Source organism: Hyaena hyaena, unplaced genomic scaffold (genome assembly GCF_003009895.1).
Source record: "Hyaena hyaena isolate Hyena2069 unplaced genomic scaffold, ASM300989v1 scaffold_694, whole genome shotgun sequence".
Taxonomy (NCBI): Eukaryota; Metazoa; Chordata; class Mammalia; order Carnivora; family Hyaenidae; genus Hyaena; species Hyaena hyaena.
Window position 1 is genome coordinate 775060 of NW_024081327.1, and position 25101 is coordinate 800160.

Below are 25101 nucleotides of genomic sequence, written 5' to 3' on the forward strand. Positions count from 1 at the left end.
CTCAGACACCATGTCTCAGAACTAAGGCATAGCTAGTACAATCACTGGCCTTCAGCCCATAGCCAAATCTTTGATTTGTTCAAAGGATTGGTAAAAGATGGTTTGCATAGACTTGGCCTTAAGGTATGCCTTTGCCCCTATATACTGTTTCGTACACCAAAGAGGAGGGCTTGGATTGACGACAAAGTAAGTTCTCACTATGGAAACTTATGAGAACACTTTAACATGAGATACCACGTATTAAAATTGGCAAATTACAGTCTAGTTGAGCTGCGTGGAGGAAGAAAAATGAGAGTATTTCCAATCCCTGGGGTGAGTCAGGGTGGGGGAAGATGGTGACATGTGAAGAGTAGATGAATCCATGAAAGGATCAGTATATGGATCAGTATACTTCAACAGAAAGTAAATAAAAAGGCAAAATACACACATAGAAGAGTCTTTCGGGCAACTGCATTGTGTCTGGAATAACCATTATTTAACCATCCTTAATTTCTGTAGGGAAACAGGGTGTATGTTGCTGGTTTGGGCTACTTTTTTCATCTTGTGACCAGCCAGACATCACAAGCTCCACTTCTCTCCTTCAGTCAGAACACTGCACATTCTTGTACAAGGTAACCTTGGGGAAATTCATCTATAATTTGGGTGTAAGGCTAATGATTGAACATTTTTTTTGTACAACACTCTCAGAGAGGGTGTAATCTGGAGGAATAATGTAAGATGTGATGATGTGCCTGTGTAAGCATTTGGAATCATAAATGTTTGGTGTTGAAGGGAAGGAAAGTGACAGGGAAGTCAGTTGAGAGGGAGCAGGAAAAAGTGCATCTTTTGTGTCCAGAGGAGAATTCATTAGAGCAATTAAAGTTCCAAGAGATTAGGAGCAACCAGGAAGCAGGGGTGCTTCCTTTGGGAAGAGGCTCCTTGGCTGTGATATGTTCTCTGTTAGGTGGAAGGGGACTTATTCAAGTACTGTGTCTTTGGTATATGGAGGTAAGGTCATCTGCTAAGAGCAATAGCTGGGAAGTACGGTGGAAACATGGGGAAAAAGCAGACTTCAGAGTCAGGCCCTAATTCGATTTTTGACTTTGCTCCTAGAAAACTGGTTTCATTGTTGTTGTTATTGTTGAAGAGTCAGGCCCCTCATTTGTAAAATTTTGGGTCTATACCAAAAGTTTGATGTGGTCTTTAGAGATGACTCATAATGTACATCAAAGAACACCTGGAATGTAGTAGGAACACCAGAATTGATAGCTATGAAGAATTATGATGATAATGGTATGGGAATACTGCTATGATGGACGGTGGTAGAAGAGTGGAATAAAAATTAAGAGCAATTGCCGTGCCATGTTGAAGTGCCAGCTAAAGCTAGGATTAGCACATATGCCTTGAGTTTAGCATGAAGATTATGAAGTTTTACCAAGAAGCTTTCAGAGGCCCTGTAGTGTGAGCAAAGAAGGTACCCAGAGCACTGTGAAGGAAGGACATTTCAAGGAGAGAACAAAAGTTGGAGGGAGAAGGGTGCTGGTATTCACTTTCTATCATGTTCTGATGGACAAAGCACAGGTATCCAGACTCCTAGGAAGGAGTGAACCTTGAGAGAGACCGGGAGAACAGACTAGGATGGTGGCAATCTGCATCTGCTGAGATTCAAGAGCAGGTCGTGGAAGGAAACAGAGAGGAAAGGCTGAGGAATGGGCAAAGCTGGACAGGACAAGGGGTCAAGAGCCTCGTCTCCACTCTCCATACTCATTACCTTCATTTTATATCTTCCAATGTGAAAAAGTGGGACATTTGAAACATACCAAGTGGCTGATTTTTACTTTGTTTTGCTTTTGAGGTTTGGTCTCTTTGTATATCCTCAGTTTCAGCCACCTTGGGACAGTGGCAAGGGCCCCACCCTGTTCCAAAACTTCACAGTGTGGGGAAGTGCAGGTGGTGCCCAGGTAAGCTGTGTTAGGTTTTTATTGTCATTTGTTGTTTTCTTGTGATGATTTACTATACATCTCTATTTAAATGGGGATGGTACGGGAGCCATTGCAATACTATCATAGTTTTATGGGGCAAACAGATGTGTGGAAAAGTTGTTGAATGAACAATTCCTATTCCATAAACCAGGGTCAAGTCATTTCCTCTACGGTGACTTTTCAGCAGCACTAATAAAGAACAGTAAAATCATAGAAATTTACAAGCAGGGGAGATCATAGAGGCCATCCATTTTCCCCCTCCCATGCCTATGTAGAGATAAAAAATTAAGGCTCAAAAAGTAAAAGGATTTGTCAAAGGTCACACAGTTAGTAGCACATCCAGGTGCAGAATTCGACCCCAAATGTTGTGCTTTGGTACCTTAAAAATCCTGAATAATGCATGCTTCAGTCTTTAAAAAAATGCTGTTCATCTCTGGAACACAAAAATTCCAGTTCAAGGTGCCATTCTTAACTTTATCAGTGAGCCACATATTCTTCTATTTTCTTCAAAATGGAAAAAGTTTGCATTCAATCATTCACTTTTAATTACCACAGTGATGTCTTATAAGGAAGCTTTGGATGCTCACTCTTAAAAGCAACATGTAAAATTAGCCAGGGTCACTATATGGTGCTACACAGAGAAAATTACATACACTTGATCTCTGCCACTTAGCAATCTGTAGTCTAAGATATGTAGATGAAGAAATATGTTTACAGGGCATTTAGGAAGTAGAATAAAAACATATAATTAAGTTATATTAAGAAAGTTAGACATTTATTTCACATCTCCAACAAGAGGAAGACCACTGTGGATGGGGAGAGCCCAAAAATATATAATTAAGGTAGCTAACAGGAAGAATCCCAACTGTGTTTAGTGTGTTGTTCTTATTTAACTTTACACAGTACGTTGTTTCCAATAAACATTATGAGTATAGTGGTGACAAACCCAGTAGAAACATTGATTGAGTACTCTCTTACAGAGAAACAATTTATCCCTTTCTCCATGAAAGAAAATCCAGATCCTTAAAAATGAAACTGTTGTACACTCAAATTTAATTAATTAAAAAGTTCAAACAATGGGAATGCTTTTGGAACTTCACTTTTATGAGGAGAGTAAAGTAAAATTAACATGATAGGGAAATTAAAAAGTGATTCCCACCAAAACAGTCCTGCAAAAGAATAAGAGAGATTTACACTTTGTTATTTAAAAAATTACTTTACGGCAATAATAATCAAGAAAGGGCGGTATGGGCACAAAGAGAAATATAGATCAGTGGAACAGAGTTAAGAGTCCAGAAATAAATACACCCATCTGATTTTTGACAAGGATGCCAAGTCCATTCAGTGTGGGAAATAATAGTCTTCTCAACAAATGATGCTGGAGCACCTGGGTAGCCACACTCAAAAGAATGAAGTTGGATCCTTATCTCATACTATTTACAAAAATTGACTCAATGGATCAAAACCCTGAACGTTAGAACAAAAAGTACAAAAAAAAAAAAAGTCTTGGAACAAAACAAAGGAGTAAATCTTTATGACGTTGGATTTAGTTAAAGATTCTTAGGTATGACACCAAAAGAACAAGCAACAAAATAAAAATGGATAAATTGGACTTTATCAAAATGAACTATTTTAGTGTTTCAAAGGACCTCATCAAGAAAGTGAAAGCGCAACCTATACAATGGGAGATGATATTTGCAAATGATATATCTGGTAAGGGAATTGTATCTAGAATATATAAAGAACTCCTACAACTCAACAATAAAAAGACAACCCAATTAAAAAATAATAAAAAAATCTGAAAGGACAATTCTCCAAAGAAGATACACATATGGCCAAAAGCATATAAAAAGATGTTCAAATAATTAGTTATTAGAGAAATGCAAGTCAAAACCACAATGAGATAGCACTTCCCACCCACTGGGATGGCTAGAACCAGAATGATAACAAGTGTTCATGAAGATGTGGAGACATTGGAACCTTCACACACTGTTGGCGAGAATTTAAAATGGTTTACAAGATTCAGAAAACAGTCTGGCAGTTCCTCAAATGGTTCCACATAAAGGTAGCATAGGATCTATCAACTCTACTCCTAGATATGTACGAGATATGAAACATAGATCCACAGAGAAACTATACCCAAATGCCTATAGCAGCATTATTCATAATAGCCAAAAGGTGGAAACAATCCAAATATTCACCATTGGACAAATGAGTAAATATAGTGTGGTATATCAATGTGTGTATATATACAATGGAATATTAGCCAGAAAAAAAGAAATGAAATACTGATATATGCTACAACATGAGTGAAATCTGGTAACATTATGTTCAGTGAAAGTAGCCAAGTCCTACCTGTGTGATGTTGGGCAAATCTCATTATTTTTCTTTGTAAAGTGGAAAGAGTAATTGTACCTAAAGGTTAAATTTGTTTTGAGAGTTAAATAGGTGCCAATAAGGATGCCTGGATATGCGTGGATTCATAGTAACAGCTCTTATTCTTACCATTGTTAGTAAACAGGAGTAGGTGGTGAGGAATCAATACTAACAATGATGTCTCTGGAAATTTTAACAATGACAAATGCCTTCTGCATCCAATAAAAATACATTGTGTTTAAATTTCATAAACTTTCATTATTACACATATCTGACTATATTTTGGTCATTTGACATAGGGTCATGTATAAAGATGCTTGAACAGAAGATTCCATTGGGTAAAATTTCTGTTGTGTATAAGCATAGATTTATATCTACTTGAGATTGATATTAATATTTTCTCATTTAATCATCTTAATAACCTTGAGGAAACTGTACCGTTAATACGCCTTTTTTTTTTTTTTTTTGAAAATCTGAAATCTTTCCAAGTAGGGTTTAAAACACTTGCTAAAGTAATACAGCTAAGAATTGCTGGATTCCAATTCAGACAGTCTGATCTATGAACACGTGTTTTAATAAGAGAGAAGAATATCCTCTCCTCATCATGTCTCATAAATGCACAATGATTCTTTTTAGAAGAGAGAAAGAGAGATGAGAGCACATTAGGAAAAGTGTATTCACACAACAGAGACAGTTTTTGCTACTGTGTGTTGGTTTTCTTTTAAAATCACCATATAATTAATTATTAATTAAATAAATATTAATTTTTTTGCCAGGACTTGGGCTGATGCCTATAACTAGGTCACAATTCTTGCCAAGTTAATAGTTTAGCTTATGCTAATTTTGTTTAAATAAACCTTTGTGTCTTCAAAGATCTATCATTTTATAAAGCTTTTGGCACATACATAATGGGATATGCAAGCTACTAGATTCTTGAAAATTCAAGCATAAAGACAGATTGACAAGTAGAAGCATGATACTATGATAAAACAAGGCTACTTTGGTCTTAATTAATAGGAAAATTCCTCTTGAAGATATGAATGTAAATATGACCCTATTTAATAAATAAAGAAATGCTGTGTTAGGTTATGTGCTAGTCCAGACCTCAACCTTGATTTTAATGATAGTTGAACTCCAGTCCAGGAAAAGTTCAGTGTCTTGCCTGAGATCATATAGTTAGTTAATATCAGTGCTAGGTCAAAACTAAGAGCTCCGTCCTCCAAACTAGGAAGATTCTTTCAACCCTAATAAGCTAATTTTGTTCATACTTGATCCCTATTTGTGCCCACTCACCCCACTTGTCAGAAATATACATGTACATAGCATATTTTGAGTCTGTAGTCATGCTGAATTACGTATTCCATATTTATAATTTTCTTGTGTAAATAGTTAACATATACTATGCTGCAGAAAATAGTAAGTACTGGAGTTCTTGGATGCTCTGTTTTTCTCCATTAATTTTGTGTGAGTTGACAATTGCAAGTTTGTTTTAGATACATGAAGAATTCACATTGATGTTTTTAATGTAACCGTTATTATGGGGAGAAATGAAAGTACAGAGGGGATGTTACCAAAGGGGACTAGTTAGTGCTGACCTCACAGCAGCTTTGGGATGTCTATACAGATATTGATGGACAAAAGCTGTTTAAATGTGGTATAGCATGCTTATTTATACTTAATCAATAATTAAAGAAGCTATAGGAAGTCTGCAAGAAAAACCAAGCCTCAGACCTTTGCCATAACATATGTCATTATTTTATAGATTTTTAGAAGTAGCAATCTTCACCTGAAAAACTTCCAAGTTTATTCATGCAGAGATTTTGGAATTGACATCTTGGAAAGTGATGCAAATACCTCAGTTACTGACAGCTTATTACTTGGTCATTTTGCCCACAAGGTAAGTGTCTTAGGGTAGTTGTTTTAGGATGTCCATTAAAACAGAATTATACATGCTCAGTTCCCTGGTGACCCAGGATATGTAATTTTAATAGCATTCTCTAGTGAATCTTGGGTTTAATTGGTAGACGTCAGAAGAGCTCTTTATTTGTAACAGTTGTGATATCTATGATAAAATTCAAATGTGCACAAGGTTTTAATGTTAGGAGTCCATATAAATCATAAAAGTCATGAGTAGCTTGCCAAGTTCTTACTTGGTTGCAATTTAGCATTATTTTCATTGCAGTTCAATAATAAACCTAATAATTTTAGATTAATTTACTCTAACTTCACAAAAATTATAGAATAGTAAAACTCCACATTTTCTCCTTGTATTGTAGTTTGCCAAGTTTCAATATCAGCATTTTGTTCATAGGGTCCTTATTTAATCTGGAGTATCCCCTAACCCCACCAAAGGAGATAACATGAATTTATTTGCATAGTATGCTAGAGTTTCTTAGATGATTCCCTAGTACTTGCCTAAGTGTGAGTTTCGCATGATAAACATCAGACTATAGATGACTTCTCTGCCACTGCATGACCAGGGTCCCAGAATGTAGATAAGGCAAAACAAATTTCCCAGATGCAGAACTAGAAGTAGTATTTCCTCTTAAGGATAAATCCAGGGTTGCCATTGGTCTCAGTAGGCTTCATACTTGTAATGGACCCCCGTAAGTTCTTAAAAGATTTCTTGAAAGAGTTACATGTATATTCACGTCACATTGTTATAACAATAGATGGAAGAGACCTACTGTACTTCCAAGTAAAGTAAGTAAAGAAACCAAGGAAAGAGCATTTGCCTCCTTTGTTCCTGAATGCTTGGACCAATTGGAATTTAAATAAGTATTGTCATTTGTACTTCCCTTGGAGGCTATTTCGTAGATATAGATAAAAATATTTCTGGAGGGAAATACCTGCCCATTTTTCGTTTTCTCTGAAAAGATTACCACCTTGAGAGATGAATCTTCTTTTTAGACTGCAGAATTTTCAGGAGAGGATGGAACCGAGATTTAGATTCTATGGTACTGGTAGATCAAAGGCCCTTAAATTCCTCAGAAATAACCTTAGAGAAAATGCCAAAACAACGTCCATCAAGCTGAGTCACTAACTGTCCTGGTAAATTAATGTCACAACGTCTTAACTGATACTAAGTAGACATCATAATTTAGGGGAGAGTGATACAAATTAAGATACAAATTATGCCAAAAGGGTGTTTATCACAAGAGAATAAAACATAATTTCATTCCTGGGGTGTGATTCACCAGGAATGAAACACAGCCTAGGGTCTCTCAGTCTTTAAAGAAAGTACAAGGCAAAAGTCCCTGAATAGAGGATTTTAAACTGTTCTAGAAAAGATCTGGATCCTGGTTAGGCAACCAAATCATAAAACTGTGGAGCTTTAGAGCTAACTATCCCTTAGGACTTGATCTAGTTAGAACTCCTGAATTTACAGGTAAAGAGATGGAAAATTTGGAAGGTCAAATGACAGCTCCAGATCTATACCCAGCACTGTGGCGCTGGGACCACCAGCGTACCTTCCCACCCTTGGTCAAATACTCTTCCATCCACACATGGAATATAGCTTTGGCAATGAGCATTGTCTGCTCCAATGTTTCCTGAAGCGTTTTTCATGGAAGGCTGTTTCCAAGAGGGGGTCTGGGAAAAGCAAGATTCTTAGGTTAATTACATTTAACATATTCTATTTCCCATACCCCTATCTCCTGAAATTCACATTGCATATTAACGCTTTAAGGGCTCTGTGAAGTTCTAAGGTTAAAAAAAAAAAAAAAAACAAGCAAAAAAGGAACCCATCTAGAAATCTTTATGTAATGCAGTATTGCTCAGATTTATTTGGGAATCTCTCTATTGCCGCATGAAACTGTGTCAATTGTTAAAAAGAGAGAGAGAGAAAACGGAGGACTGACCTGTCTGTGCTTGTGCAACTCTGATTTTAGCTTCTGTCTTCTGTGCCTGCCATTCCTTTAGGAATTTAGGTTTTTGGGCAAATGTGGCCTATCTATTCTTAGACCCTCCACTCACGCCTAATTGGTAGCATGCAATTACCACTGAGTCCTATCCTTAAACAAACACTCGTTTCCAGGAAAGACTTTCTATTAAAAGGAATTTTGTCTTTTAAGCACATTTGTGTGTATGTTGGTAGCCTCCCGCTCAACATTAGCTTTATATGGAGGTGGGTGGAATAGCGTTCAGGGCAGGTGGCTTTAATACGTAAGAACAAGAGATGTCGTCTCCTATCACTGTGTGCCCCAGTCTGGCTGTGTATTTTGTTTGTGCCAATTGTCCTAACATCCTATTTCATTAGCATCCCCTTTTCTTCTCAAAAATGGCCTGATCTGAATGCAAATTATGGTCACCAGACTGTGGGAAGTGTCTGTAGCATGGTTGCTTTCTCACTGTTACTGTAATTAATTTGAACACATGACAATACTTTAACATGTATCTGTTTCAAACAGATGCTGATGGGCGGCCTCATTCTTCCTCCTGTTTCTTTGGGGTTACTTCCTATTTTCACTTGTGGATTTGTCTTCCTTAATTTAGACCTTTCATTGTTTTGTTTGTCTACGTTCTGTTGTAGGGCCCCTTCTCTTCTTAACGTACTTGCTCTCCCTGGGAGAATCTCATTTTCTCTGGTGGTTTCAATTACCATCCACTGATGTCTCCCATATATCTGCACTTATTTCTACCATCTTCTTTTGTGCTCCCAGTTTGCAGTCAGTTTTCTTTCTTTTTTTCCCCTACTTTTCAAACTTGATTTTTCTTGCATTGAAAAGTATCCTTTTTTATATTTTCCTGTTTGAAAGTTACTCGTTTTGTTTTTTTTTTTTTTAGTTATCGACCTTAAATTTTCAACATGCCCTGCTTGTCTTAATGAAGTAAAAATTACAACAGCATCATTAAACTTTGCCGGAGCAATGCAAGGACCTTAAACACTTTTAGCTTCTTCCTTCCTTCCCTTCTTGGACGCTACTTGTTTCTAGTATCTGTTCCACTTCTTAAAATAAATGTTTCATGGGAACATAACATTTATAGAGAAAAGTGCACCAATCACAACAAAAGAGCTCAGTATACTTCTATAAAGCAAAAGCCATGTACATACCACCCACATCACGAAATAGAACATTATTTGTTCCTTTGAAGCCCCTTCATAGCTCCTCCCACCCAACCCCATTCCTTAGCTCCCTCCCCTCCCCCACCAAAGGGGAACCATTACACAGACTTCTATAGGCATAGGTTAATTTGAAATCTGTTTCTGATCTTTCTCTAAATGGAATCATAGAGTAGTAACTCTTTTGTGGCTGGCTTCTTTGGCACAACATTATGTTTGTGACATTCATTCATGTTTTTATATGTTTCAATAATTTGTACTTCAAATTGTTATGTAGTATTTCACTTTGTGATTATACCACAGTTTATTTATAGAGCAAGAGTAGGATAGAGGGGTAAAGGGTGGGGGGAGAAGAGAGAGAGAGAGAGTGAGAGAGAGAGAGAGAATCTTAAGCAACCAGCACATTCAGAGCAGAGCACACACCAGGCTTGAACCCATAACCCTGGGAACATGAGGTGAGCCAACATTAAGAGATATTCAATTGATGGAACCACCCAGGCACCCCTATACAATGGTTTTTTAAAGACATGTTGCTATTGGTGGACATTTCATTATTTCTAGTTTTGAGCTATTACCAGTAATGATTTCATGAACATTCTTCCACAAGTCTCTTGGTGTTCATGTGCATGTACTTCTGTTGAATATATGCCAAATTGTAAAATTGCTGAGTCAGGGGAGATCCCTTCAGTTTTAGCGAATAATGCTACACAACAATCCTAAGTGTTTACACTTGAACCAGCCGTCTAGGAGAGGGGCTTCACAGATGCACCCTGAAATTTCTCCTGATGAACATCTTGGAGTTTTCTTGCATGTCTCCTTAATACTGGAGTTCTTGCTCCTGATTCTCACATTTTTCTCCTTTGTGATTTAATTGCTCATTTTATTAGAACGTAGCCTATAGTAAATTTTTTTTAACTAAGTGGGAGCTATGGAAGGCAAATATTTTGAGTTACAAATGAAGACCCCCTTATTCATAGGTTTAGTTATGGAATAACAAGTTGGAGTTCATTTACCTTGACAATTTGAAGGCAGTGCTCCATTGATTTCCAGCTTTTAGTCTTGAGGTTGATTAGTTTAAGACACTCTGATTCTTGGGGCACCTGGGTGGCTCAGTCAGGTCATGATCTTGTAGTTTCTCAGTTTGAGCCTGGCATCGGGCTCTGTGCTGACAGGTCAGAGGCTGCCTCAGATTCTGTTTCTCCCTCTCTCTCTGCCCCTCCCACCTCTCAAAAATAAATAAACATAAAAAAAGATACTCTGATTCTTGGTCTGTTATATGTAACCTTTTAGTATTTCTGCTTTGAAAGTTTTTAGAATCTTGTCCCTGGTATTATACAGTTTCACAATGATGTACCTTGTGTGGCTATATGTTTTAGCCACTGTGTTAGGGAATGGATGGGACTTTTCCATTTAGAAAACATATCTTTCCCTTCTGAGAAGTTTTCTTTTGTCATTTCTTTGATAATTCTCTCCTCGTATTTTTCTTTTTTTATTTAAATTATTTTTATTTGGATATTGGATCTCCTCAATTGTTTTTCTACTTTTCTTAATTTTCTCTCTGATTCTTTTTATTCTGCTTTCAAGGATATTTCCTCAATTTTTTCTATTGAATTGATTATTTCTGCTCTCCTGTTTTTGTTTTTTTTCCCCCTGAAAAACCAGTTTTTGGGTTTCTTGTTTCATGGCTATAATATACTTATTTCTCTGTGGTTTCTTAATGATAGTGTTTACATGTTCTTCTGATTTCTATACTGGCTTTGTCTCCACTGGGCTACTTTTTTTCTTTCTTTCTATCACTGTCTTTCATGGTGGATGAAATGCATACAACTGTTTTGAAGTGTAGCAGTGAAACACCAACAACTTGATTAGACAGTTTGTTGAAAAGATTTTGTGGAGAATCCTAGAGGCAGTTTTTGGTTCTTTGTAGATTTTTCTAATTTTTATTTTTATGTTAATATACACTAAAACTGATTTTTTTATGATGTACAATTCTGTGATTTTAAACATCCATATACATTTACCACCACCACCATAATCAAGATATAGAATAGGTGGTTCAACCCAAAAAACTGTCACGGACTCTATCTTTGTAGCCACATCTTCCCCTCAAGTCTAACCGCCGGGGGTCTGTAGTATTGTCTGACGCTATACTTTTGTCTTTTGAAATGGAATCAAATAGTGTGCAACCTTTGAGACTGGCGTCTGTCACTCCAAAATGCCTTTGGGATTTACATAACTTATTGCAAGAAGCAGAATTTTATTCCTTATTATTGCTGGGTAGTATTCCACTATATAGATGTACCACAGCATGTTATCCACTCTTTATGTAAGGACGTTTGAGTTGTTTCCAGATTTGGTGATCACAAATGGAACCATTATAATCACTTGTGTAAGGTTTTTGTACGAATGTAAATTTTCATTTCTTAAAGGTAAATAAATACCTAAGAGTTGAATCATTAGGTCATATGATAAGAATATGTTCAACTTGATAAGAAACTGCCAACCTATATTCCTTAGTTGTTATGGCCAGTGTGGAAATTATCAGCACTTGGTATCATCACTGTATTTTCTTTAATCATTCTAATGTGATACTTTGTCATATTTGTGATTTGCAAATATTTTTCCCCACTCGATAGCTTGTCTTTTTATTCTCTTGTTTTCATTCATGGATTACAAATTGTATTTTCATGTGGCTCATTCTTTTCCTTTTTTTTTTTTCTTTCCATTTTTCTTTTTAAATCACAGGAAAGCCCATGTATGTCAGCTGGGATCAAAACTCCCAAGAGACAGGAGCTGGTAATATCTAATACAAGCTTTGTTAATTTTGATCTCACTGACTGTGTGTCCATCAGGACCTGTTCTGGCTGTTCCCGAGGACAAGGTAAGTTGTTTGAAGAGACAAGACAGACAGTAAAGAAGGCCGGTGTGTAAGCAAATATGATAAGTAGCGGCAACACCTTTGTGACTCATCATTTCTTTCAGTCATAAGATTGTATCAGTAGAAACTGCTGCTCTGATCTCCTAAAAGAAATCTCAGAGGTGGCCAGGTACTCCCAATGTGACTCTTGTAGCTCTCCATTCTTTTCCTGTGCTGGCGTCTGTCATACTTCATCATTACGGTGTTCTGTCCCTGTTGGACTCAGAGCTTCATAAAGGCAGGGACCATGTCTCTCATGCTCAGAGGTTTATCATTAGTACCCAGCAGCTAGATGCCTACTAGGCAGTTCATTGATTAAATATATGGAGCTGGGTGGATTGATATATGGACACAAACTAAAACATATGGAATCTCTCCGCAAAGAGCCAGAATTCAGTACTTTATGTTTTCAACAGCCCAAGGCTTGTTGTATACACAAAGAGAACCATAGGAATTCTTGTTTACTTGTTAACCACATCTCTGAGGTGGTGAGAAATACCTTGGAGGACTCATGGGCCAAGGTGAAAAGAAGTAGAGAGCAATCTAGTTGATTTGATCATTGTAAACAGCCAAACCAAGTAATTCAAGTAAATATGCTCTTGTGGTTTGAATCACCAATTTAGATAATTGTTTGTTTTTTTAATTAAATGAATAATCAGCAAGTCTCCACTTTACTTTTTTTTCCTGTATAGACAGAGTCAAAGACTGTTTTTATTTGGGTGGCTTCTGAGTTTAAAATTGTAGAAATAATGATAGGAATAAAAAAATGCCTTATGGCATTCACTTTAAATTATAATCCTTCAGGTTTTTAATAGCTTTACTGTTTCATATCATTCACAAGACACTAAAAGAAAACACACTACTCCTTATGACCTCAAAACTCTTCTCACTGGATCATCTGGGCTAAGCCATCTCTTTCATTTGCTTAAGAAGTGTCCATTCCAGTTCCGTCTAAGGAACTGGGGTATATGAAGATGAAAAATACATAATTCTTCTCTTCCAGGAGCTCTTGATCTAGGTACAAAAATAAATGTTAAGCCGGCCACTACAGTGACTGTAAGTGTGATGAGTACCAACCTAGAGGACCAAACAAGGTCAGTGAAGAGAGCAAGAAAGGGATCAGGCAAGATCTTTCCTAAAGGTGGCTCTTGAGCAGAATTTTGAAAGATGAATAGAAATTGACAAGGGGGGAGTAGGCAGGGAAAACTTTCTAGGAATTAGGAACAGTATATGTAAAAATTGAAATTCCAATAGTACTGAATTGTAGAGCTGTGGGTGGTTGTAGTATTAGATGAAATACAGAAATGGCAAGAGGTAGAATCATGGAGTCTTTTAAAAAATGTTTATTTTTTAGAGAAAGCAAGTGGGCGAGGGGCAGAGAGAGAGGGAGACAGAGAATCCCAAGGAGGCTTCGAATTGTCAGCACAGAGCCTGATGTGGAGCTTGAACTCACGAACCATGAGATCGTGACCTGAGCTGAAAACAAGAGTCAGACATTTAACTGACTACAGTCACCAAGACACCCCAGAATCGTTGAGTCTTGAATACATGACTTAATTCACTGCATGGACTCTACTGGGATGCAGACTGAAAACACTGAGGCCACTAATTATTTGTATCTTTTTCTTTTTTCTTTTCATTTTTGTGTTATTTTATGAGGTACGTAACACAAAAATATAGTAGCACATGTATTGAGATGTGTGTACTGAGTTTTTACATTTTAATGCCAGGGTATGGGAATTAGAAGGACGAGGCAGCTGGATTAGCAGCCGTACTGATGAATCACATGGAGGCAGGGTGAGGGAAAAGCTGCAAAAGGTGTCACCATACCACTAATACTTAAAAAGGTGCTACCGTTACTATTTGCCCACATGGTTGATTGAGTGTTGAGGGTAAATGTTTAAAATAGGAGCCTCATGAGGCACCTGGGTGGCTCAGTCGGTTAAGCATCTGACTTCGGCTCAGGTCATGATCTCATGGTTCATGGGTTCAAGCCCCGCATCAGGCTCTGTGCTGACAGCTAGCTCAGAGCCTGGAGGCTGTTTCAGATTCTGTATTTCCCTCTCTCTCTGATCCTCCCCTGCTCATGCTTTCTCTCTCTCAGACAAAAAAAAAAACAAAAAAACATTAAAAAAAATGAGGCTCGTAAGAGATAGGGTTAGACTCCCTAAAGAACTAGAGCAGAAAGTTTAAAGACTGAACCACAATACCTTTACAGTTAGTAACTAGTAAGTTAGTGTTCTGCATCCCTATTTCCCACTGTACCAGTTTTGCATCCTTGGCACTATTGGTATTTTAGGCAGGATAATTTTTTTGGTCGGGGGACTCTCCTGTGTAGTGAGGATGTTGAGAAGTGTCCTTGCCTCTCTACTCACCAGATGCTAGTAGCACTGCCATCCACCCACCTGTGGCAGCCAAAAAAGATTATAAATAGTGCCAAGTGTCCCCTGGAGAGCAAAACCACCCTGGTTGAGAATCACTGCTCCAGAATACAGGCTGCATGAAGGTGCTGCCGATACCCCTCTTGTTCTAGCAGATACCACAGAGCCTGGCATGTGGTAAATGCTCAATGATTTTTTTTCTTGAATAAATATGTGAGTGAATCATAACTGTATAAATATGCAGTTTAAAGTGTTGAAAACATCCTAGTAAATTCAGCTGCCATTTGTTACAAGTCTTTTGTGCCATGTGTAACAGTCTCTCTGTCTTCCAATTTACAGGTGGATTTCCTGTGAAGACCGATCAGTTGAAATTTGTAAATTCTCCAAATTTGGTAGCATTTCCATTTCCTCATGCAGCTATTTTGGAAGACCTGGATGGGTCTCTGTCTGGGAGAAATAGAAGTCATATTCTTGCTTCTATGGAAACCCTTCCAGCTTCTTGTTTGGTCAACACAAGCTTCAGTCAGATTGTTCATGGCAGTGTCTGTGCAGAAGATGTTCTCTTTCATCGTATGTCTATTGGTTTGTAAGTTGAATTAACCATACTGTTCAGCTTTCCAGTAAGCATATCATTCAGGTTACTGGGGTTTATCAAAGGGAAAATTGTTTTCTATATCCTATTAGTAGTATTTAGTTCCATAAAAATCATAGGGGAATATGCTTGACAGCTCTCATATCATAAGTTTATGGTAGTTTGAGTCTGATTCAAAGGAGAGCCAACTTTCAAGATCAGTGGACCAGATCACTTAGCCCATGAACTCTTATTGACATTTTGAGCTAATGACATCTTCTTAAAAAGACTTGCAACCAACAGAGAATGTGAAAAGTATTTTTTTTAACTTTGTAGTGATACTTTATTTTATTTTTAAATTTAAATCCAGGTTAGTTAATATATAGTGTAATAATGATTTCAGGAATAGAATTTAGTGATTCATCACTTACATATAACACCCACTGCTCATTCCAACAAATGTCCTCCTTAATGCCCATCACACCTTTAGCCCTTCTGCCTACCCAACACACTGCCAGTAACCTCCAGTTTGTTCTCTGTATATAATAGTCTCTTATTGTTTGTCTCCCTCTCTGTTTTTATATTATTTTTGGTTCTCTTCCCTTATGTTCATTTGTTTTGTATCTTAAATCCCACATATGAGTGAAGTCATGATATTTGTCTCTTTGACTTATTTTGCTTAGCATAATACACTCAAGTTCTATCCACCTTGCTGCAAATGGCAAGATTTCATTCTTTTTGATCACTGAGTAATATTCCATTGTATAGATCTACCACATCATCTTTATTCATTCATCAGTCATTGGACATTTGGGTTATTTCCATGCTTTGGCTATTGTCGATAGTGCTGCTATAAACATTAGGGTGCATGTACCCCTTTGATTCAGCACATTGTATCTTTTGGATAAGTACCCAGTAGTGCAATTGATGTGTCATAGGGTAGTTATATTTTTTAATTTTTTTGAGGAACGTCCATACCGTTTTCCAGAGTGGCTGCATCATTTTGCATTCCCATCAGCAGTGCAAAAGTGTTCCTCTTTGGATTCTCACCAACATCTGTTGTTACCTGAGTTGTTAGTTTTAGTCATTCTGGCAGGTGTGAGGTGGCATATCAGTGTGGTTTTGATTTGTATTTCCCTGATGATGAGTGATGTTGAGCTTATTTTCATATGTCTATTGGCCATCTGGATGTCTTCTTTGGAAAAGTGTCCATTCTTATCTTTTGCCCATTTCTTCACTGTATTATTTCAAGTGTTGAGTTTTATAGATTTTGGATACTAACCCTTTACATGATACGTCATTTGCAACTATCTTCTCTGATTCTGGCAGTTGCCTTTTAGTTTTGCTGATTGTTTCCTTTGTAGCCTAAAAGGTTTTTTTTTATCTGGATGAAGGTCCAATGATTCATTTTTGGCTTTATTTCCCTTGCCTCCGGAGACATGCCAAGTAAGAAGTTGCTGTGACTGAGATCAAAGAGGCTGCTTGCCTGTTTTCTCCTCTAGGATTTTGATGGCTTCCTGTCTTATAGTTAGGTCTTTCATCCATTTTGTGTATGGTTTAAGAAAGTGGTTCACGTTCATTCGTCTGCATGTCATTGTTCAGTTTTCCCAACATCATTTGCTGAAGAGAATGTCTCTTTTCCATTAGATATTCTTTTCTGCTTTGTCAAAGAAAGGTATTTAAATTTAAAGTATTATTAAAAAATTCCAATAATGTCCATTCTCATTTATATACATGTACTCTCCCCAAGCTCTTTTTAAGTGTTCAGTATGCTCTGGGGAAGCAATTGCTGATGCCTTCCTATTACTTGCAAAGTTGCTCCACTCCAGTTCATTTTCCTTGTTAATTTCATGAACTATTGGATCCGTACAATACATTTCCTATTAATATTGGAGCAAGGACTCCTTGGTTATGCTAGTCAAACTACCATTAAGTCAGCAGCTAGGCTGTTTATAATGCATAATAGGATTGCTTCTGCCCTCTTTAATTTCCAGGTAATGATTGCCAAGTGTCTAGGGTTCTATCTTTTACCTATTTCAAATGCATTGCATATATTTAGCCACACTTCTTTCCTTCCATTGTCTTAAGTGTCCTGACTGCATGAATATTAAGTCAAGTGATTCAGTCAGACCATGTTGGTATCTTTTTTAAACAGGTAAACTCCACAGTAAGTCATTGTGATCAGGACTACACTAAGTCTGCATTTTGATGGCATATGGAATCTGTTTCCTCACATTCTATTTTAGAAGCCTTAGCAATACAGTGCTAGCACTGAAGAGTCTGAAAGTTCTCCACTTTTGCTTCTTCAACTGTTAGTCTATAAGATGTTAATGGGTCTAATTCTAGTGAGCAAAATAGCAATGTGGAGAGATATATTTTCATTTCTAATCATTTCAATTGTGCAGAACATACTTTGTTTTCATTCTCAGAGATGCATCCTGAGTATTATTGTTATTTTAGTGAGTTCACCAAGGATGTTTTTAATGAGTGAGATTTATAAAAGCCAGTGATGTATTTCTTAGATGCCTTTCTATTCAAATGGGGAGAATGAGATTTGTGTAGTTAAAAAGAGCATGATGTGTTTGTATATTTATTTGTCTGTGTTTTTGATACTCCTTTATTATTCCTTACTTTGAGAGCTACTGGAAACTGTCTCTTCAAAAAGTGCTAAGCAGGGGAGTAGGGGACACAGGCTTCCAGTCATGGAATGAATAAGTCATGGCAATTAAAGGTATAGTACAGGGGACATAGTCAATGGTACTGTCAGAGACTTATATAGTGGCAGATGGTAGTTACACTTGTGAACATAACATAAGGTACAGAGCTGTTGAATCACCATGTTATATATCTGAAATTAATGCAACATTGTGCTCCAACTCTACTCAAATAAAAAACTTTAAAAATTGAAAAAGAAAGGTACTTAACAATGTGATTTTAACAGGCTCTACAAGTACAGTCTTGTCTAAGCTTGTATTCTTAGAGATCTTCCGGACAGGATACTTAGGTACTTACCTTAGCAGTAGGTCATGATCCCAGCACCAAGGGCAGGCAAGGTAAAAACAGTAATAGTGCTGGTACAGTATTATGAGTAGATTCAGAGTATTACTAGGATGAAAGACTTGTCTTGGTTTGTCTGGAATTTTCCTGGTTTTAAAATAGAACATCTCCTATTCTGGCTTTGAGGAAACCAGGATGGTTGGCTACCCTACTCCCTATACTTCTATTTAAAATTGTTCAGGTGCACCCACAGGTCTATAGGCAAATGCCCAACTGCCCCAAAATAGCCTCAGGGAAGTCTCAGAACACTCCCAGTTAAAAGTCTCTTGGCTCTAGTGTCCTTGATTCTAGGATAAGGTGACTGAATTCAATGGTCTCTTGAGCCTTGCTTGTCAAAGTGCATCAGCATCACCTGGGAGCTTCTTAGACATGGGGCACCTCAGGCCCCACCACACACATCCTGAATCAGAATTACTAGGTGATTTCTATTAAAGTTTCAGGAGCACGGCTCTAAGGTCCTTCTAACTTTATTCTTCTATGATTCTATCTCTAGCTATTTGTGCTCAGTGACTTGATCTCTGTCCCAGAGCATTATAACCTCATTAGGAACATGTCAGAGCTAATGAGCAATTTGAATTCAGCGTGGATACAAACTTTGCTGCATTTCATGGAGAAAGGATTAATTTGTTGTGCTATTTGCCCTGGAGCAAGCACCCTAAGAGTTGATTTACAAAGCTCCCACAGTCTTGATCTTTTGGGGTTGCGTGTTGATGGAGATCTGATATGGCACAAGCACCATGCTGTCTTCACTCTCAGCTCTTCCCTCCCTCCCACAGCAAGAACCCCACCACCCCCCTTCCCAAGGGCAGGGTGTGCAGCCTCATGAGCTGCATGAACAAGGCATCCATTCCCCTTTTGCTAACAGCCCAGTGGCTGGAGTGTGATTTCTTCCTGGGAAGGCCATCTCCATGGCCCGATTTCACTGTAAGTTCTTTGTTTGACATTGGAATGCTTCTGTTTCTGTTTCTCACTACCTTATTCAGGTCTGATATGTACCCATATTGGTGGCACTTCCTTTTATATGGCTTCCTCTGACTCAAACCATAACAGTTGGGCTGACAGAGGTATATGCATATATTTGAAGTTGGTAATAATACTTTATAATCAGGGGAGGAAAAAATTCCCACCCTCTACAAGGCAGAGCCTAGTCTATGTTTTGTTAAAATGACACTGTGCTTCATCTGCCTGACTGCTGCTTCTCTTCTCTTCTCTCACTCACCAGTTGTAAGACCATGCTTTCTACCGGTGTTCTTGGTTGTGTTCCTTTCCCAGCTTCTGTTACTACAGATCTCATTCTACCAACCCCATCCTTCCTGAGAAGGCAGGGATGGTGGTAGCCCCATTGTGTGAGCCGGCACCTCATTTCAGACAAGTAGGTTAGCGACCATTTTCTTCAGAGGTCCCATCATGATGACATGCCTCACATAGTTCTCGGCTGTGTTGATTCCCCCACATTTAGATAAATGTTCTCTCCAGAATAGGGATGATTACACGGAACAAAGGTAATATCACCAAGAGTTTGTTGTGTGCTCCTTCCACATCTCTTTTATAAGCTCTCCTCCCTGTGTCTTAAATGCTAACACTGGGGCACCTGGCTGGCTGAGTTGGTAGACCATGCGACTCTTGATCTCAGAGTTGTGAGTTTAAGCCCGATGTTGGGTGTAGATATGACTTAAAAAAATAAATGCTAATGTTCTTTAGGGTTCTCGGAGGCACTTTCCCTTCTTCTCAAGTCATATTCTTCCCAGGTGGTATGTGTTACTTTACCATTTCAGTTAACATACAGTGGTGCTTCCAGACTTTTTTCCTCTAGACTGTACTGCTCCCCTGAATTCCAGAACCATTTATCCCATTGCCTTGAGGTTCTGCACTGTCCAGTGTTATAGCCACTAGCCACACATAGCTATGAGGCACTTCAAATGTGGCTAGTCAAATTGAGATGTACTGTAAGTATAAATTATAATCCATATTTCTAAGATGTCATAGGAAAAAATATCTTAATAACTTATTTATTTTGATTATGTTGAAATAATATTTTTGATATAGTGGGTTAAATATATTAGTAAAATTAATTTTACCTGTTTCATTTTACTTTAAAACATTTTTTAAAGTTTATTTATCTTGAGAGAGAGAGAGTACATGTGGGGAAGGGTTAGAGAAAGAGGGAGATAGAGAATCCCAAGCAGGCTCCACAAACAGTGTTGAGCCCGATCTGGAGTTCAAACTCATGAACTGTGAGATCATGACCCAAGCCAAACCAAGCATCAGATGCTTAACCAACTGAGCTACCCAGACACCCTCATTTTACTTTTTTAATGTGGTTACTATGAATTTAAGATTATGCCTGTGGCTTCCATTTATGGCTTGTATTATATTCCTATTGAGCAGCAATGCTTTCATACTTCCACTAGAGTATATAATAGTCATCTCAAGTTTGACTTATTAAAACTGAATATATGTTCTTTATCCATAGATTGTTCCTCTCTGGGTGTTGAGAATTCCTGGGTATTCAGGCGAATGCTTCAATCATCTAAACCAGAAGTGTGGAGTCATCCTTGATTCATCTTTTACCTTATTTTCCACATACATTACCTAACAAGTCCTCTGCATTTTCTCTCTCAAAATAAAAAATCCCTCTTCAGTCTCTTTGTACTTCTCTCCTTCCCAAGTTCCCTGCTCTCGTCTTCTCAACTATAGGACGACAACACCCTCTTAGCTTGCTGTCTTTCTGCGACCTCATCCTTGAACTTTGTAAATGCAGATTTGGTCTTGCCATCCATTCATTCCCTTCTTAGAACTTTTTAAGAGCTTCCAGTGCTTCTCAGAGAGTTCCACAGTCTTAGTGTCTCACAGGCCCTTCATGACTTGCTCCCTATTTATTGTTATAGCATCATCGCTCAGTGCTCTGCTCTCCCTTCCGTACATCCTGTGCTTCAGCCATGCTCAACTTCTCCGTGCCTTTCAGTTCATAAGGTTCAGTTTCCATGAACTCAGCATGAAGGTTATTTCTTAGGTAAGCTTCCCTAAGTTTCCTGAACAGGTTTTGGTATCCCTGCTGTGTGCTGGCTGTCTGTATTTGCTTTACCCAATACTCAAAGCTCCTGTGTAGCTCTGTAAGTTGACTATTTCTTGTAGATGGTGAGCAGGGCAGGGATAGGGTTTCGTTGCTTGTTCAAATTACAGTGCCCGATATCATGCTGAACACATAGTGACTCAATAAAAATCAGTATTTAATAAACGAATATAAGTTTAAAAATTATGGGCTCTCCCAGATTTTCCTCTAATGTTCTTACTGTCCATTTCTCTATTAGGACATGTTTTTGAGGAGTTCATGGCACTCAGCTTTTGTTTAGAAGAACCAAGTTTAAAATATCATCCTGTCTTTATTTCTAAACTCCTAAGAACGTGTAATATTTAAGAATGTTCTTTTATAATGTCTTCTGGGAATTTGCTTTCCTGAGGCTTTCTTTGACCAGATGATGCATTTCTACAGCTGATTCCTTCTTTACTCCACCCCTACCAACCTCTAGTGAATTAATAATTTGCCTACATTTGCAGCTGTTTTCTTTCCCTGGTGGTTTAGATACATTGTTGTAATGGGGAGAATAGGAACTCAGCTTTCACAATTATAACCTGGGAATTATTATAATTATAATTATTATTATTAGTAGTAGTAGTCTAGAGCACTCTGCAGGCGTTTAATTTGTCAGGGACTTATTCAAGTATCAATAAATCAAACCCTGATCTCCCTCTAATTATTCACTCTACTGAGTGTGGGACAAATTAAAAGAGTTTATGAGACATTGTAGGTTGGCCAACCAGTCCCTCTAAGTTTATAGGATGTACATAAAATAGGACACATGCATGTGTTTGAAATTATTTTTCAAAGACTAAATAACAGAGAAGTAAGAGTTATTTCTGGATATAAGTTGTAGCTGCCCCCTACTTCCTAAGAAGTATTTTTATGGATAAGTTACTTTAGTTTTTTTTGCTTCAGTTCTCACATCAATAAAATGGGCATAATGGTATTTATCTCACAAGTTCTTTGCCTGGCATATAGTGAGTAGTTAACAAATGTCTCTAGAAAGTCTCTATTTTACAGCTGTAATGAAAAAAAAAACATATAAATATACTACTAACTGAATAAAATACTATAGATTTTATGTTTCTGTGTAACAAATGCCTGGCAAGGGAGTTAAGTAAGCTAAAATGTAAGTTAATCCAAATCTTGAAAAATAAGGAATACTGTCCAACAATCATGTGACATTGTACTGATCCAGCAAAACCTTCCAGCTAATCATAGAATAATCATAGAATATGGAGTCATTGAGGACAGTCTTGGATTCATTTTGCCCCAATACCTTCTATTTCTTTCTTCCTATTTCTGGAAAAGAAAAGGTTAAATTTCTTGTTGATCACCTTGATTCTTAGATCTTGCTTAATATCCTCTCCTGTAGTGCTTGCGTTCAGTTTTTACCTATGTAACTGCTCTTAATGTGTCAGTGTTCAAAGTATAAGGCACCCCCTGCCTCTGTGAATGCAAAAGTAAAGAAGAGTTCAAATGGAAATTTTGGCCTAGCTTTTCCTTTAATAATCGCCTAACTCTGTTTCCTAGGGATAAAGGCATAGCATCACTAATGGTGTCTTTTCAGTCCTAAAAAGAAAAAAAAAGGTGAAACAGGAAAATTTCAAGAAGTATTATCCTTTCTTGTCAGCAGAGGTTACAGAAGTAAAATAGAAAGAGATCTAAAACTCATAATGGACCTCAGACTGAGGAATATCATCAACAATACTACATGCTTATTAAATTTCATGAATAATAAAGAGGCACAGTAGTGTGCTGGTAAATGTTTAACAACTAGCTGTCTAGAATAAAAAGTCCTGATTTGTAGCATTTGCCCAATTTCATGGTGAAAATACTGTCATATGACCTATTCATGCCTACCATCATTCTGTCACTGAACATGGCCTTGGGAAAAGTGACTGACAAAGAGCTCATGAGTAGGCATCGGTCACTTCCACCACAGCACCTGTTATGTGTGTGTATAAAAAAGGGAAGACAAATTTGTTTATTTTTGAAAAAGAGTGCTTGTCCATGTATGTACATGAGCAGGGGAGGAATAGAAAGAGAGAAAGACCGAGAATCAGAAGTGGGCTTGGAGATGTCAGCACAGAGCCCCACAATGTGGGGCTAGAACTCTGAACTGTGAGATTATGACCCGAGCCCAAATCAGCTACTTGAGCACTTACCCAACTGTGACACCCAGGCCCCCTGGGAAGACAAGTTTCTTAGTTTAACTCTCTACCTAATGAATAACATTGTTTTTCAGTATCCCTGTCAAGCAACGGTTTACTTTCTGGGGGCATAACTCCAATGGTGATATTCACATGTTCTGAGGTAGTCATTCTGGCTGGATGCAACAGATCAAGAGAAGAGATGCAGAAGTTATGAAGGGTTATCTTAGGTAGGATAGTAGGCATCTATTTCTTCTCTTTATAGATTAAGATATAATAAGCAAGAAGTATGTTCCAAGTGTGCTGTAAAAACTATAGGCACTACCTTTGAGGAGATGTAGGTTGACTCCAGGGCTTCTTTACAATACATTACTATTGGTTTAGCCAATGCTGAAAAAAGACAAACAGAAATAGAGACCCACAAAGTCATGGAGGAGTGGTGCTGGGTGCACCTGTAGGAAAGACAGGGATTATTAAGTCATATGGCTTCCTCTCTGCTTACCAGTTCTTTTTTGTAGGTGAATTCAAGGGTTATTTAAAGCTTGGGGGAAAGAATGAATGTTGTGGCTTTCTTCCTCTTTTTAGGTGTCTTACTCAGAAGGAGAAATATTTTTAGGTGTTTCTCAATCATCAAGGGTGTATAACAATTATTGATACATATAAAATATTACTGGATAGGCCAGGTCAGAGGTAGGATGGTGGTTTTCTGACAAGGACTTATTATGAGCTGAATGCATTTCAAAGGATGTTCAAGTGGTGCTGTGTCACACGAAAAAATTGCTGTGCTCAAAATTTCAATTTTTGTCCTCTGTGCAGTGAAAGATGAGAGTGACAGCAGCAAGTACGAATATTTAGGAGATGCGGCACCATTTGAGGCTAGTTATTAGGATGTGTCTGGCTTAGGAGATGTGTAATTATAAGAGGTTTACTTCACAATTGTTCTGAATTGAGAGCATTTAGAGCTCAATGCAGTGTTTGTCTTAATACACAGAGATATGGACCCTCAGGAAAAGTAAGCTAATGGTAAACACAAACCAGGGAGTTAATATTTGTTCTTATTGGTATTGTTGATTGCCTAACAAATCCTTTGTGGGCAGTATACATTCAACAGTTCTACACAGTATACGGGCACTAAATTACAAAACTATTTATGTGACTAGTATTTTAAATTGGTACTTAGGCTGGGAAGTTTTATCAAGTGCTAGTGCTATATTTCTAAAGGAAAATATCCCTTAATTAAAAACAAGCTTGGTTATTTAAAAAAAGAATAAAATTTAAGGCACTCCCCTTGAACAGGAAAAGAAAAGGGAAGGCTTATAGTTCTTTTATCTTTTTGATTACATATAAGAGCTGTTGCTGATGCAGAGGTAAGGGTTAACGTTTAAAACGGACGGGTTGCCTCCTGATTTCTTGAACATAAAGCCATGAGAAGTTCAGGGAGACTTCTTCCCCTAGTAATGAAGCTCTCTGCTGCTAATGGCCCATGCAGACTCCCTTGGCTCCTCCAAATTAGAAATACTTTTGTGCTCCTTTGCTTCATT

The 25101-nt window shown here is 37.7% G+C and overlaps 1 protein-coding gene across 1 annotated transcript in view; it reads left to right on the forward strand.

The window, feature by feature from the left end:
- PKHD1 (PKHD1 ciliary IPT domain containing fibrocystin/polyductin) overlaps window positions 1–25101 on the forward strand; it is a 488222-nt gene that overhangs the window by 223710 nt on the left and 239411 nt on the right. Inside the window, 5 exon segments of the mRNA XM_039217466.1 lie at window positions 499–611; window positions 1835–1940; window positions 6100–6234; window positions 12145–12280; window positions 15037–15283. Of these exon segments, the coding sequence (XP_039073397.1) occupies window positions 499–611; window positions 1835–1940; window positions 6100–6234; window positions 12145–12280; window positions 15037–15283 (737 nt within the window).